The following is a 16,783-nucleotide window of genomic DNA, read 5'->3' as shown; positions in this document are numbered from 1 at the left end:
ATTGATACACATCGTAACACATTTTTATACCCTTCCCCCCCCCCCTTAACTGTTACATAATATTCGAATGTTCTACTTGTTTCGCCCCATACAGCATCGCCTCCAACATCCGTACTCTGCGCATGCGCCAATCCTTCTCAAAGCTGCATCAGCCAATAGGCGCGCGCTGGCACAGACATAGAATACACCCCTAGTTCTGAGAGTGATTGGAGACTTTGTTGGTTTGGTTGGTGTATCGTAAAAAAAAAAAAAAAACCAACAAAGTCTCCAATCACACTCAGAACTAGGGGTGTATTCTATGTCTGTGCCCGCGCGCGCCTATTGGCTGATGCAGCTTTGAGAAGGATTGGCGCATGCGCAGAGTACGGATGTTGGAGGCGATGCTGTATGGGGCGAAACAAGTAGAACATTCGAATATTATGTAACATTGTTGGTCAAGGACGCTCAGCTGAACGAACGTCCCTCTTGCCAACTGAATAGCAATGAAAAAGAAATGCGTTGCAATTTTTAACAAAATCTCAATGCGTGGTTGGAAGCAGTGGCTGAGTGGTTAAGCGATTGGCTTCCAAACCTGGGGGGTCCTGGGTTCGAATCTCGGCGAAGAATTGAATTTTGAATTTCGCGATTTTTAAGGCGCCCATGAGTTCAACAAACTCTAATGGGTAAAAGACCTTAGTTTTGGAAAGTACAGACGTTTGGTCGTTGTGCTGGCCACATACCACTCAGATCGTTAACAGTTGGCCCCCTCCCCCCCCCCCCCAAAAAAAAAAAAAAAAAAAAAAACCCAGCTGACCTTAACATCATCTTCCTTATAGATCGCAAGGTCAGAAATGAGAAATTTTAACTTTACTTTACAATGCGTGGTAGATTATATGCGTATCAAATCTCCTTTCTTGTTTTTAAATGTTTTAGCCAGATTGAAAGTCTAACGCTTTCCTCCTGTTGAAATTATTTTGTGCTAAAAAACGAAAGATCCTCGAAAATTTATTTCTGCAGAGCTAAAAGTGCAAAGATCATATACCTGTTGTGCTGACCACATGACACCCTCGTAAAACGTGGGCTACAGAAACAGATGACCTTTACATCATCTGCCCTATAGACCACAAGGTTTTGAAAGGGGAACATTTTTTTTTACTAGGGAAACGTAAAGGCGGTTGGTCGTTGTGCTGGCCATGTGACACCCTCGTTAACAGTGGGCCACAGAACCAGATTACATGATCTGCGCCATAGATCACAAGGTCTGAAAAGGGAAAATTTACTCTTTTTTTTTCCTCAGTCAACGTAAATGTCTCTGAGGTTACCCCACCGCCAGAGCCACTGATGCTGATGATCTCCGCCTTCGACGCAGACGAAGAGGAAGTAGCTGTGGTGCAGGGGGTTCAGCTTACCTGCGAGCCCCAGGACGTCTACATCCCTGCTCTGGTCAGCGTGAGCTCCGTGGTCATTGAGCTTGACCAGCCTCCTAACGGAAATGGCTCCGGTTTCATTTTATGTGAGGTGGAGATATTTGGAGGTGAGCAGTGTTGGACTTGCTGGGTTTTAGTTAACAGAAATAAGTTTTATCCAGCTCTTTTGTAAAAATAAAATGTTTTACATGTTTCGGATGTTCCTTCAGAGTTGAAGATATTTTACTTCCTAGTCCAAACTTCCAGCAGGACGACGGGGGATGGGAGCGGGCAGGGTTTGAACCCTCGACCGTCGATAAATCCGAACGACAGTCCAGCGCGCAAACCGCACGACCAGGCAGCCATCCTTTTAACTACAGATGTATATCACAGCCGCCACGAAATTGTGTGTGGATGTAAACAGAGCTAAAGAGAGAGTTTAGATGCTACAGGAGGACCACATTTAAAGACCACATCACAAACGAATAGATAAAGAAACACGGCCACTATAGCGATTGGACCCCACGATGACCTGCTTGCTGTAGTAAAAAAAAAAAACAAAAAAAACTAAAGCTTTATAGCCATATTGGGTCTTTGGGGCTCGCAAAGACCTTACTACAGGGAACAGTACCGGGAAAAGAAGAAGAGGCAGACAGAGAAAGCGATGGGAGGACAGCTTAAGAGAATGGACGATCCTGCCATTAAAAGAGGTTCTATCCAGGGAAAAAGACAGAGAGGAATGGAGAAAGACGGTCGACAAATCCTGCGTGGTGCCCCAACGGTCCAACAGACTAAGGGAGAGGTAAAAGTGAAGGAATGTGTTGAGGTCTTCTATTGCGGATGGTGTCGGTTTAATTTGCATGTCTCATGATAGATTCATTAGAAAAAAAGCTACACATTTCTAGTTTTCCGGATGGGAATCTCCGATATTACAAGTTTAATGTCTAGCCGTCTGCTAGAGTTTATTTGTAGATCTTTTTACAAACATGAAACTCAATAAAAAAAAATTACTAAAAGATTATAATTTCAGGGGCGTAGCTAGGAATTTTCCATCGTTTTGGGAGCCCGGGGTGCTTGACCTCTTTGGGGGCCCTGAATTTTGCGTAATATTTATTTTTTAATGTAAAAAAAACACTCATTTATTGCCCCCCATGAAGTGGGGACCTGGGGGGATTTTCACTTTCTCCCCCTCTCCTCCCCCCACCCTGGCTACGCCACTGTATAAGTTTTTTTATTATTATTATTAGATTGCCCTATAGGCAAGGCAGGGTTGCTGTGTAAGGAAAACTGCCCCCGTAACTGCCAAAGACAGTGCAGTGTGATCAAACATAATTGCCAGAGGTGTGTGAAAGGATTTTTTGGTGCCCAGTGTGAAACACGTAAGTGAATCACTCACTTCTTTGAATCGTATGTATTAGATAGATGTCATGAATCACTCTTCTTTAAAGTGTACGTATTGAAATTTTTAACTCACTCACTTGTATGAATTTAGATTTCTATCATGAGCCAGTCAATGGTTTGAATCATATGTAATGGATTTATATGATGAATCACTTTATAAGAAAGACCTTTAATGCACATAACTGTATTATGAATCACTCTTTTAGTTTAATGAATCACTCATTTCTTTGAATTTTATGCATAAAGATTATATCAGTAGCACGAATCACTTATTTCTCAAACTAATATATGCTATATTGTAAAGTAAAGTAACCCTTCCAGATCTTTAGGGAAGATGTTTCTTAGGCCAACGGTCGCAAGCATGGTGTCGTGTGGCCAGCACAACAACCAACTGCTTTTACTTTCCCCAAATAAAGTCGGGTATCAGTTAGGTGGACTTAAGGGTGCCTTAAAAATTCCGAAATTCCTAATTCCAGTCTTCACCACTTTCACCCAGAACCCCAGTTTCGGAAGCTAAGCGCTTTAACTACTCTGCCCCCATGCCCCCATTGTATTGTTGACTTATCTTCATTTAAACGTTCGGGTTTGTATTTTTTGTTTTGCGGATCGGGTTTGAAAGGGTTAAACCTCAGCCAGGTGAAGCGCTGTGTTGCTTCGATGTAAGAAACCAAGTCTGTGCGCGCGTGTGTGTGTGTCTGTGTGTTGCATTGCTAGAAAATAATAATAATAATAATAATAATAAGACTTGTCTTCGAGTCCGAAGATTAATAATGAATGCAGTATTTCCAGTGGCTACGCAGCCCCATCTGTAACCTACATATTTTGCCACGTCCAGAGAGATAATAACAACACAAACGTAGAAATAAATTACTCATAAGTAGGCTACTCCTGGGGGGAATTTCGCGCCCCCTTGGTGTAATTATGAAAAAAGAAATCATGAAAAATATGCAAAAAAAAATCATGAAGAATATGGTACATGCTTTCTCATTCTATTTATTTATCATCATCATCATCATCAAACTCCATTTGAGTGATGGCTTGAGAGGCTCAAATCCTCTCTTGCAAAAGCCCTGGACAGAAACCCTGCTGTCTCGCGTAGTGCATACATGTCACCATACAGGTCGAGAATTTTGGGTTTCCCAGACCTGTCGAGACGGAGATCAGCAAGTCTGGGGCAGTCAAACAGAATATGAGGCACGGTTCCCTCTTTCTCCCCGCAGCGAGGGCACCGTGAATCGAAATTTGGCCATAGCCGTGAGAAATATGAGCCAACAGGACAATGGCCTGTCCTGCACTGTGCTATAAAAGCTTGTTCAGGCCTGGACAGCCTCCACCACGGGGAAGTGCGGTCAGGGCGCCTCATGCGCTCCCAGACTCCACGGGCTTTTTTGGAATTGTCCCAGAACTCAAACCACTTTTCCATTTCTGTTTTTTGAATTTATATTATTAATTGACCTATACACCAAAATGAATGGTCACGTGATAACCATTGTTTAGGTCATACGTTGGATATGACAAAGGGAAGCACGTGTTTACCATTAGTAAATGAGGTCGAAGCATTGCAAGTAATCTTTCAACTCTTATCTTATCTTATAAAGTATTGACGTTTCTTTTAAAATAAAAGATGATTACGTTCTACGCGTGTGCCTAGGCGTGGCCACCGTGATCTCTATATCGAAGGCGTCACTCTAGACATGCATGTTAAGCAATGACTTTAACCCTGCCAATTCGTTTGGTTTTTCTTGGCTGATTCACGCAACCCATTCCAACACTAACAACCCATTAACAGCACTAGGGAATAAACCTCTGAGCACAAAGAAACCTAAAAAATCGAGGGCCTTAACTCCCACTGAGACCGTGTAAACAAAAGAAAGAAAGTGACATTTATTTGTATAATTATATTTTTCAAAAATATAACGGTCAAACACTGTGCAGCCAAGGCAAATCGTTATAGCCGTTTATAAAGTACCCGTACAGCTGTTATGGTTATAGCCGTTTATAAAGTACCCGCACAGTTGTTATCATTATAGCCGTTTATAAAGTGCCCGCACAGTTGTTATCATTATAGCCGTTTATAAAGTACCCGTACAGCTGTTATGGTTATAGCCGTTTATGAAGTACCCGTACAGTTGTTATCATTATAGCCGTTTATGAAGTACCCTACACAGTTGTTATTGTTATAGCCGTGTATAAAGTACCCGTACAGTTGTTATTTTCTTTCTTAAGCCCATGTCAAGCTTGCAAGCTGCTAGGAAGAAAGCAGTTTCAGCGTCTGTGCTTTCAATTGTCTTCCATTTAATGCTCTTCTCATCTACTCGATTTGTAACAATCATTCTTAGTATAAGAAAGTAGAACTATTTAAATCCTTTGATTGAATTATATCTTTCATCACTTGCAACTTACGTCACATTTATGTTTATCTACTGAGGAATGAGTTTCTAAACCTTGTGATTCAATTCTGTTCCCCCAGGTGTTCCATTGTGCGGTAAATTCAAATACGGGGACCGTTGTCAGAAAGGTTCGTGATTTAAACTTAGCCCTTGAGATTTATCTTTAATTAATCCTTAATTCTGTAACTGTAGGTATTTATTATGAGATGTATTCGTCATAACAGGGCCGGATTGAAGCTCGTGGAGGCCCAGGGGTAGACCTTTTTTTTTGCGGAGGCTCTTTCACTCTTTCGAAAGGGTTAATAAAAAAATCCACATATTAATACAAAAAAATACTAATATCTAAAAGCATGACTTCTTATAACGGAAAGAGAGTACTTGTACATTTTATTTAATACTCCTTGGTTTGAAAAGATACGAGCGCACTATAATCGGACACCTTTTAATTAACCACGATGTGCTGTCAACTGTAAAATTTAAAAGTAGTGTTGGTAGAAATGCGAGAGAAAAATGCTACAAAAAAAAAAAAAAAAAAAAAATTGTAGTTACCAATCGAAATATGGTTTTTCTCTCATTTGTGGTGTGTGTGTGTGGGGGGGGGGTGTTCCCTTTGAGTCATCCGCCCTCCTTTAAATCCAGCCTTGCGTCAAACGTTAACTCCTTTTCTCCTAATTAGCGATACCCTCGTTGACTTGACCTCAATAAATTGAATTCATGTTTCATTTTATAAACTTTACGTTGTTATATATATATATATATATATATATATATATATATATATATATATATATATATATATATATATATATATATATATATATAAATATTATATGTATATATATGTATATATATATATATGCATGCATTCCCTTTAACCATATACCAACTAAAACATTTTCTGTTAACCAACGAAAACATTGTTGTTGAAGCTTAATAATAACAGGGGAGTGAAATACTAAAGAGCAAAATGAATCATTCCGTCGGAACGTGGAAAAAAAAAAATTACGGAGAGAAAGAGTTAAACATTTGTATAACGTTAAGAATGTATTGTTCGTACTGACTCACCCATGTCCAGGTCGCTGCCAATGGTGGAGCCATCTTTACTGTCCACGCACGTCCAAGCAGAGGAAATGATAATCCAATGAACTAACCAATAATCAGATGAACTAACCAGTAATCAGATGAACTAACCAGTAATCAGATGAACTAACCAATAATCAGATGATATATCCAATAATCCAATGGAAAAAACAACAACAATTAGATGAAATATCCAATAATCCAATGAAATATCCAATAATCCAATGAAATAACCAATAATCCAATGAAATAATCAATAATCTAATGAAATAACAAACAATCCAATGAAATAAACAATGATCCAATAAAATAACCAATAATCCAATGAAATAACAAATAATCCAATGAAATAAACAAATAATCCAATGAAATAACAAATAATCCAATGAAATATCCAATAATCCAATGAAATAACCAATAATACAATGAAATAAACAATATTCCAATGAAATAAACAACAATCCCATGAAGTAACACAAACTCTACACTATATTCTTCCAAAACCCAAACCTTTGCTTCACCTACACAGAAGTACTTGAAATGTCACGTGTTTTCGTCCGCACGAATTCACGAGGTCCTGAAGGATCGTCTGCACAGGGCAATGAAAACAAAGGGCAGGTAATTCAAATCGTCTGAACAATGATAATCTCTGGTGCGCTAGTTACAATATAATTGAAAGTGGATTTTTTTAAATAAGTTGTAAGATCTGTTTATGAATATTCTGACCATTAAGTCTTAAGAAAATGGACCCTTCAATTCAATGGACGTTGGTGTCAGTCTTTACAATTGTGCTATTTTTTTTCAAATAGCGTTAGAGCATCTAAGGGAAAAAAATGTACACGAATTATTGGGGTAGGTGCTGTGTTGAATTTTTTCATTAATTGTGTTTTGTATTTTTCCAGTCTGTAGACAATGTCTTAATGGTGTATGCGACATACGAGGTATCTGCGAGCAGGGGTGTCGACCTGGTTACTCAGGAAGTCATTGTCATGCGTGTAAGTGACCTTGGTGTAAGTGTAAGTGACCTTGGTGTAACTGTAAGTGACCTTGGTGTAACTGTAAGTGACCTTGGTGTTAGGCCAAAAGTAGAATATGATTCCTCTGTTTGGGACCCCTCAACTCAAGAAAACATTAAGACACTGGAGCAGGCACAAAATAGAGCAGTGAGATTCATAACAAGCGAATATTCACCCTTGACTAGAGTAACACCTTTAGTAAATACACTAAATTTAGAAAGCCTTCAGGACAGAAGGCTCAAAAGTAAAGTAGCAATTATGCATAAAACACTGAACCATAATCTTCAAATACAAAAACAAAATTTAATAAAATACCCAGAAAGACACAAATTTAACGACACATTCCCCTTTCCATATGCTAGGACAAATTTGTACAAATACTCCTTCTTCCCTAGTGCTATTAGAGCATGGAATGGGTTGCCTGAGCTAGCCAGGAAAACCAGTGACTTAGCAGAATTTAGGTCATTGGTTAATATGCATGACTGAATGCATGACGCGTAGGAAGTAATCATTTTCTTTTTTTTTTTAAAGTAAAGTCTGTATTATATAAGATAAGATAAGAAAAGATAACATTACAATTGAAAAAATGTGATGGAAGCTAGTCTGCTGTTTACAGCAAAATATGTACGCTACCAAAAAGATTCCGTTAATGATATTAAAGAAAGTTTTAATTTTTCATATTAAATATAACAATTGATACGTTTTAAAAGCGCTGTGAATTTGATTGCATTTTAATTTTTCTCGGGAAGTTTCTAGCGTTAAAAGTAAGTCTCTAAATCTCTAATCTCCTAAGTTTAAAACGCTGGTGATGGCCTGGATATTGGTCAGCAAGGTGCACAAAACAAGAATGACCACACTTAGAGTGACCATTGCGATGTAGACAAAGCTATCGTCCATTTCAACATCCTCAATGACAGCAGAAGGGCTAAGTTCTGGGGGAAAAAAATGTGAAAGTATTGTGTAATGTGAGATTCAAATCACGTGACAAGATTGATCCAATCAAACAGAAGCTAACATGGGCTTTAGCATTTGTTAACATATGGATGAAATGGTTTCATCACTAAATTTAGAAAGCCTTCAGGATAGAAGACTCAAAAGTAAAGCAGCAATTATTCATAAAACACTAAACCATAATCTTCAAATACAAAAAACAAAATCTAATAAAATACTCTGAAAGACACAAAGATAAAGGCACATTCCTCGTCCCATATGCCAGGACAAATTTGTACAAATACTCCTTCTTCCCTTGTACTATTAGAGCATGGAATGGGTAGCATGAGCTAGCCAGGAAAACCAGTGACTTGGCAGAATTTAAGTCATTGGTTAACATGCTTGACTAGACGCATGACGGGTAGGACGTAATCATCTTTTTTGAAGTAACGTCTGTATTTTATAAGATAAGATAAGATACGTATTTAGTTGACGGGTCACCCCCGTGACGCCCCTGATCCCAATCCGTATTGTCACTTGCCGCTCCTTACGACACATCAGCTACTTGGCTGACTACCCACCTAGGACACGGAAAACTCTGAATTCAAACCTCTGCTGCCCTTCAGATATACCCAAACATTGGAAAAGCTTCATGAGTCATCCCTGAGGAAATATCTGGAGCCGGCGACCCTTGGGCAGTTTGCCTGGAAGAGCCTGCGACGCCGCTGACCTCAAACTGTTTCGGCTCTAGCCGTTCCTTTGGATACATCAGCTGCTTGAGCTAGACCTATATAGATATACGGTCAGGGCCGGTCCTAGCGATTGCGGGGCCCTATGCGAAACTAATTGCGCGGGGGCCTAGTCTGAGTGGGAATAAGGAATAATAAGTGAAAATTAAGATTTTGTATTAGAAAATAAATTCGGCTTTGCATTTTATTCATTCTTTTCTAAGTACAAAATTGCAATCAGGTTAATTTTACTTTACCAATCTTGCAACCTAGGGCATATTTATATGACAGTGACAATAAAAGTAAATAAAGTATTTTAACTTCCGGTTAGAGGGAAATTCATCCGATTATTACATTTTATTACATGAAAGCTGACAATGTCTTTTTTTTTATCACGCGTAGGAATGGCCTTTCCCATAATGAATGACACAAACAAATGGTAATTTTGTCTATTTTTCATGAGATTTTTATGAGTTTTCAGGAAATTTTAATAAGTGCAGGTTATTTCCAGGAATTTTTCGTATATATTTTGCAATTAATAATTACACATAAAATTAGCGCGGGGCCTATGAAAGCGCGGGGCCCACTGCGACCGCATAGGTTGCAGTGGCTTAAGACCGGCCCTGCCTACGGTTCGATCTTATTCTTTCAACATTCTAGTAATATTTATCTATAATAAAATCAGTATTAAGGAATATGTTTCTTACATAAACGTTAATGCACAATAAAAATAAAATGTCTAAATAAATATGTGTGCTTGTATTTTTGCCTTTAGAAAATAATGGTACTCTTTTTTTAAAAAAATTATATTAACTTATTATATAATGGAAAATCTTACTAATACTGGTAAAGTTTAAAATCTCACTAAATAACATAGATTTAGAATTTCAAATTAGATCTAGTATCCAAAGAAATAGAAACGAAATCGTTGGAGTTTTAAGAAACATTTGACCTGTATAACTATTTTTTAGTGTAAAATACATGCTTGACTAACAATGCCGATGTGCTATTTTCTTGTCTGACCACTAAAAATACAACTAACACTATTGCATTAAACCGTTAAACGCGCAAGGGAAAAAAACAACAGGGTGATCTTGTCATTATGGACTGCACACTCAGTACACTATATAGGCCTACACGTGTACGTCTATCTGGCCAGGTTGTTAAAATCAGTCGGACACACTGTCTATTTACTTTTTGGTAGGGTGTGTAACTATTTTAGTGTAAGATATATCTACGAACATGCTTGACTAGCCACGCCAGTGTTATTTTCTTGTCTGACCTCTCCACATGAAGCAAACACTATTGCATAACGCTTAATGCAGGGTAGTCTTATAGTATTATCAACTACACACGTACAGTACACTAGGCCTACAAGTGGTCATGTGTATGTCTAGCTGACCAGGTTGTTAAAATCAGTTGGACACAAGTCTATTTACTTTATGGTCAAACTGTCTAAATAATTGTTAACTGCATCATTTTTCTGATAATTAAAGTTATTGATATCACATGACCAGAAAACAGGGAGTGCGTTTCAACCCTGCCACATGTTAAAAAGTTTTACAAATTTTAATTAAACTTTTTAGTTAGTAACTAAAAAAAATTAATTAAACTACGATTTTAACTAAACTTTTTTTTATATAGTTAAACAATGGCCTTAACTAATTTTTTTTTTGTTAAACTAAAAGTTTATAACTTTTTAGTTAACTTTTGCCCATTACTAGTTACTACAGCTTTATTTTTTTTTGGAGATTGTGTAATACATACTTAAAAAATACATAAAGCACCCCTTCCAGACCATGTTATCTATATGGCAGATGATGTAAAGGTCACCTGTGTCTTCTGCTGATGATTAAAGAGGAATTCATGTTGCCAGACTAGAGATCAAGCGACATTACTTTCCCTTAAGTCATGTAACTTTAGAGTTGACTTGACTCAGTGAGTCCCGAAAAATTCCAATATATAAAAATCCTAGTCTTCACCAGAATTAGAACACAAGACCCCTGAGATAGGAAACCAAGCGGTTTAACACTCAGCCACCACAACCCACTTTAATAGGTAATTTAATATTTTTTAAACATTTCTCAGACTGTGGAAATTGTGCCAGGGACGGCTCGTGTAGCGCTATGACCAGAAAATGTACATTTGGCTGTCTGGAGAGATATTACGGAGAAACTTGTGAAAAATGTAGGTTTCCAAATTCTGCAAATTTTTTGTCAAATGTTTTACATATTTTGGATGTTTCTTTAGATTTGAAGATAATTTCATCCTAACCCAAACCTCCCACTGGATGACGTGGGATGGAAGCTGGAAGGGTATAAATCGATGACCATCGAGACCATATGAACGACAGTCCAAAGCGCATTCCGCACGACCAGGCAAACATTCATTCTAATGAAAACCCTGGTTTAACAGTAGCGTAGCTAGGGTGAAGGAAAGAAGGGGGAAATATGAAAATCCCCAGGGCCCCCAAATGAGTGTTTTTTTACATTAAATATTAGACAAAATGGATGGGTCTCCAAAGAGGTCATCCCCACCCGGGGCCCCAAATGATGCCCCTGCCTGGCTAGGATTGTGTGTTTTCTGTACATCCAACAATAATTCATCAACCAGTCTAAACCAGCCAAGGAAAAGTACAATTAAGAAATTACAAGCATAAGATGTTTGACAATGAAGAAGAAGATTTGTAACAGAGTGGGGTTAGGGCATAAAGATGTAAAGCTAGGTATACTAAAAGTCCGGAAAAAGGAGGATACTTACTCCCGGGCAAGGCTACCAAACCTCATCGGAATGAGGAAACGGATGGAAACGGTCGATAAAAGGCGGCGACTAGGCTAATAGGGTAGCAAACAAGAATGCCGTTTGGGTGCCAAAAAGCTTTGTTCATTGCACTTGACGGGATTGAAAGAGAGTCCCAACAGCCCTTGCACGACAAACACGTCGGTCCTCAAGGACCTTTTTTTTCCCCGGAGGAAACCAGAACGGTATATTGAAAGAATATGGAGGAGTTGTCCTGATGTGGACAGGCTGGCTTGGCTTCCGAACCGAGAGATCCCGGGTTCGAATCCTAGTCAAGTCTGAGAGAAAGTGTCTTTAGTGAATCCTTACACTGGTATGTTTTTTTTTTTCAAAGTGTCTTTACAGTGTCTACAACCAAATAATGGGGACAAGGTGGCAGAGAGGTTAAGCGTTTGGATTCCCAACCTGTGGTCCTGGGTTCGAATCTTATTGAAGACTGGGATTTTGAATTTCGGGATTTTAATGGCGCTCCTGAGTCCACCTAACTCTAACAGGTACCTGAAATTAATTGGGAAAAGTAAAGCTTTTGGTCGATGTGCTGGCCGCTTGACATCCTCGTTAACCGTTGGCCACAGAGACAGAGGGCCTTTAAATCATTAGCCCTACAGATCGCAAGGTCTGAAAGGAGAGCTTCACTTTTAATTTTGTACTCAGACGTCTGGGAAACAAATGCAAGGTTTGGGAGTTTAGTGTGTGGAAGAAGATTGTGTTAAAGCAGGTGAGGGCGTTTCATAGGCTGTGGCGCCGCTAGGAAGAGAGTACCACAGGATGGCAGGGTCCTATTTATACAAAGTTACACACCATGGTCATGCTGTAGAGTTGTTTTTTTTCCCTCGCTAACAGATTGTGGCAACTGTAAAGAAGCCCCAAACTGTTCAATGCGACTTGAGCCTTGCCCTCAAGGGTGTATCGCCCCTTTCACAGGGTTGTACTGCAATGAAAGTAAGTTACACACACGAACACAGACACACACACACACACACAGACACACCTACACACACACAGAACATACACTCTCAACTTTGTTCACTTGCTCAGTTTCGGCTGTCCATGTAATCTTCTAAACATGGAATTATAGAAATAAAGTTTGGTCTTCTACGGCATTTCAACGGAAGAATGTTTCCATTCATTTGTTAAATCCCATGATGCTTTGTGGGCCAATAAGGTTAAACATAAATATGTAAAATGAAAACATCTTTCTCTCCCTTTTTTTCGCTCTCACTCTTTTTCTTTCTCTTTCGTTTTCTCTTTCTATCTCTTTCTCTCTTTTTTGTTCTCTTTCTCTTTTTCTCTCTTTTTTATTTCTCACTCTCTTTTTCTCTCTTTTTTCCCACTCTCTTTTTCACTCTTTTTTCTCCCTCTCTCTCCCTCTTTATAGCAGCAAAACGACTAAAGTTAATCCCACATCTTATTGTCACTGTATAGTTTATATTATAATAATGTAATACAGGGATTCTCAGCCTGTGGGTCGCGATCCCTTTGGGGGTCGATTGACGATTTGCCTGGGGGCGCCTAAGACCATCGAAAATATGGATTGTTTTTGTCTGTTCTTCTTTTGATGTGTTTGGGGGAGGTGGGGGGTCGCGGCCGAGTGGGGGATTTTAAAAAGGGGTCGCCTAGCTTAAAAGGTTGAGAACCGCTGAATGTAACAGATATAGTCAACAGAATATCACATTTAAAACTTAGACCTGGTCATAATCCATTAGTTAATAAATTATCCCAAATTTATCTTTCTACATAGCTCGTTTACAAAACAAACAGAAAATAAATTGATACATAATGAAAATTATTCTAAGTTGGAAAGTGATTCGAAAACCTGACAGTTACAGAATTAAAAACACTTGTAGTCAATTACATAGGTCTATTATGACCGGCATCTTATGGTATGCAAATCAATGCCAAAAATACACAAATTATGACCAATAGTCAGCAGGACTTTAAAAGGGACATCAGTATTGGTCGCGAAAAGTTGACAAGTGTCAAAGTCTCAATAGTTTCATACACCTTGGAGCTATTGTCTCAGATGAAGGAACCAACTCTGAACTACTAGCCAGATATGCATGCGAATCTTGGACGCTGACTGCAGATCTCGACATTAGTATCCTAGTAATTAAACTAAGATACAGAAAGATACAGCTACTAAAAGATACAACTACAGAAAGATACAGATACAGAAAGATACAGCTACAGAAAGATACAGATACAGAAAGATACAGATACAGAAAGATACAGATACAGAAAGATACAGATACAGAAAGATACAGCTACAGAAAGATACAGATACAGAAAGATGAAGCTACAGAAAGATACAGATACAGAAACAGATACAGATACAGAAACAGATACAGAAACAGAAACAGATACAGAAACAGATACAGAAAGATACAGATACAGAAACAGATACAGAAACAGATACAGAAACAGATACAGAAACAGATACAGAAACAGATACAGAAACTGATACAGAAATTGATACAGAAAGATACAGATACAGAAACAGATACAGAAACAGATACAGATACAGATACAGAAAGATACAGATACAGATACAGATACAGAAACAGAAACAGATACAGAAACAGAAACAGAAACAGAAACAGATACAGAAACAGATACAGAAACTGATACAGAACAGATACAGAAACAGATACAGAAACAGATACAGAAAGATACAGATACAGAAAGATACAGATACAGAAAGATACAGATACAGAAAGATACAGATACAGAAAGATCCCAGGGGCTACTTAAAACGACCACATTCCGAAGGAAGAGATTAGAAACATGATTAGTACAGCAACCGGACCCTACGATGACCTACAGACCACTGTCCAATTAAACGTAGACTAAAACTGTATGGTCACTTCACAACTTTCTCGTGGCAAGCGAAGACCTTCCTTCAGGGAACAGTACCAGGAAAAAGAAGAAGAGGCAGACATAGAAAGCGATGGGAAGTCAACTTCAAAGAATGAAATTGTATCCAAGGCCAAGAACACAGAGGAATGGAGAAAGACAGTCGACAGATCTTGTGTGGTGCCCCAGCGGTTCAACAGACTAAGGGATAGGTGAAGGTGAAGGCTAATCATGAACAGAGCTATTAAAATTGTTTACGAAAATTCTCTGTCATTTCGATGTAGATAGAAATCGCTTCTAGTCTGGTGGCGAACCGCCTGGTTAATTAGATCGTGTTTACTTATCTGCGTGTGTGACTTTCTTTACAGCGTGTGGTGGGTGTGCTGGTAAAGGTGGGTGTCACCAATTCACTCAGAAATGTGCTGAGGGCTGTCTATCAGTTTTTGAAGGAACTCGATGTAACTTACGTAAGTGTCGTCAGTTCAGAGATAGCGAGCGGGAATGTGTGTGGGTGTCAGCTAACGATTAGATGTGTGTGTCAGCTAACAATTAGATGTGTGTGTCAGCTAACGATTAGATGTGTGTGTCAGCTAACAATTAGATGTGTGTGTCAGCTAACAATTAGATGTGTGTGTCAGCTAACGATTAGATGTGTGTGTCAGCTAACAATTAGATGTGTGTGTCAGCTAACAATTAGATATGTGTTAGCTAACAATTAGATGTGTGTTAGCTAACAATTAGATGTGTGTGTCAGTTAACAATTAGATGTGTGTGTCAGCTAACAATTAGATGTGTATGTCAGCTAACGATTAGATGTGTGTGTCAGCTAACAATTAGAAGTGTATGTCAGCTAACGATTAGATGTGTGTGTCAGCTAACAATTAGATGTGTGTGTCAGCTAACAATTAGATGTGTGTGTGTATGTCAGCTAACGACTATATACGTGTGTCAGCTAATAATTAGATGCGTGTGTCGCTAACAATTAGATATGCGTGTCAGCTAACAATTAGATGTGTATGTGTGTCAGCTAACAATTAGATGTGCGTGTGTGTCAGCTAACAATTAGATGTGTGTCAGCTAACAATTAGATGTGTGTGTCAGCTAATAATTAGATGTCTGTGTCAGTGAAAGAATCAATGTGTGAGTGTCTGTGTATGTGAGAAAGTGATCGTGAAAGAATCCACAGTGAAACCATTGCACTCATGTGTGTACAAATACTAAAGCCCATGTTAGCTTCTATTTCATTGGATCAACCTTGTCACGTGATTTCAATATTATCATTAGATAACACTTTCACTTTTGTTTGTTCTCATTTCCAGAACTCAGCCCGTCTGCTGTCATTGAGGACGTTGAAATGGACGACAGCTTTGTCTACATTGCAATGGTCACTCTAAGTGTGGTCATTCTTGTTTTGTACACCTTGCTGACCAATATCCAGGCCATCGCCAGCGTTTTAAACTTAGGAGATTAATAGAGATTTAGAGACTTACTTTTAACGATAGAAACTTCCCGAGAAAAAATTAATATGCAACCGATTCCACAGCGCTTTTGAAACATATCTATTGATATATTTATTATTGAATGTAAGCAATTTTGTTTATTTACAGACTGTTGTTTCATTATCAAAATGTTGTATTTAAATGGGACCAAATGGACTACTAAATTGTTGAAAAATAAAACAGAAATGGAAAAAAAAACACTATTACAATAAATAATAATAATAATAAATCTAATCTTAAAATGAGTTATATGCCATAATGAAATAATTTTTTAAGCTCTTCACACACACACTTACTTTGTGATCTGTACTTAAATAGAAACCAATTTGCTTCATTATATGTACATTTTTGTAACTCTAGCAGACCCAAGAGAATGTCTAAGGATATAGGATGGAGGTCCTTTGTCTTAGATTCTTAAGGGAAAAATTGTTGCAAAAATAAATATAAATATAAATTAAAATGAATGCTAATAACTCATAAGTCTTTAAAAAAAAAAAAAAATATAGTTTGGCAATGCTCATTTTAAGGAACACCTTCAAAATTTTTGTGAATGTTTTTTTTTTTTCACCAATTTCTGGACATTTGCTGTCAACATTTTATGGACCGTTGCTGTCACCTTTTTCTGGACCTTTGCTGTCATCATTTAATTGGAACTCTGCTGTCATCATTTTCTGGATCCATTCCTGTGACCATTTTATGAAT

The 16,783-nt window shown here is 38.2% G+C and overlaps 1 protein-coding gene across 3 annotated transcripts in view; it reads left to right on the top strand.

Moving 5' to 3' along the window:
* LOC106073311 (uncharacterized) overlaps positions 1–16,221 on the top strand; it is a 30,999-nt gene extending 14,778 nt beyond the window's left edge. For 2 of the 3 annotated variants that reach the window (XM_056013437.1, XM_056013438.1), the window contains exons 7-14: positions 1,277–1,513; positions 2,633–2,764; positions 5,257–5,304; positions 7,159–7,251; positions 11,019–11,117; positions 12,573–12,671; positions 14,951–15,049; positions 15,902–16,221. In XM_056013437.1, coding sequence (XP_055869412.1) covers positions 1,277–1,513; positions 2,633–2,764; positions 5,257–5,304; positions 7,159–7,251; positions 11,019–11,117; positions 12,573–12,671; positions 14,951–15,049; positions 15,902–16,053 — 959 coding nt within the window. In that variant the 3' untranslated portion in view covers positions 16,054–16,221. The remainder of the gene's footprint in view (positions 1–1,276; positions 1,514–2,632; positions 2,765–5,256; positions 5,305–7,158; positions 7,252–11,018; positions 11,118–12,572; positions 12,672–14,950; positions 15,050–15,901) is intronic. The other variant, XM_056013440.1, reaches the window with a different exon arrangement.
* The last annotated feature ends 562 nt before the right edge of the window (positions 16,222–16,783 follow it).

This window comes from Biomphalaria glabrata, chromosome 16 (genome assembly GCF_947242115.1).
Source record: "Biomphalaria glabrata chromosome 16, xgBioGlab47.1, whole genome shotgun sequence".
NCBI classification, from domain to species: domain Eukaryota; kingdom Metazoa; phylum Mollusca; class Gastropoda; family Planorbidae; genus Biomphalaria; species Biomphalaria glabrata.
Note: the sequence above shows the minus strand (reverse complement) of the source record. Positions and strands in the feature narration are given on the sequence as shown.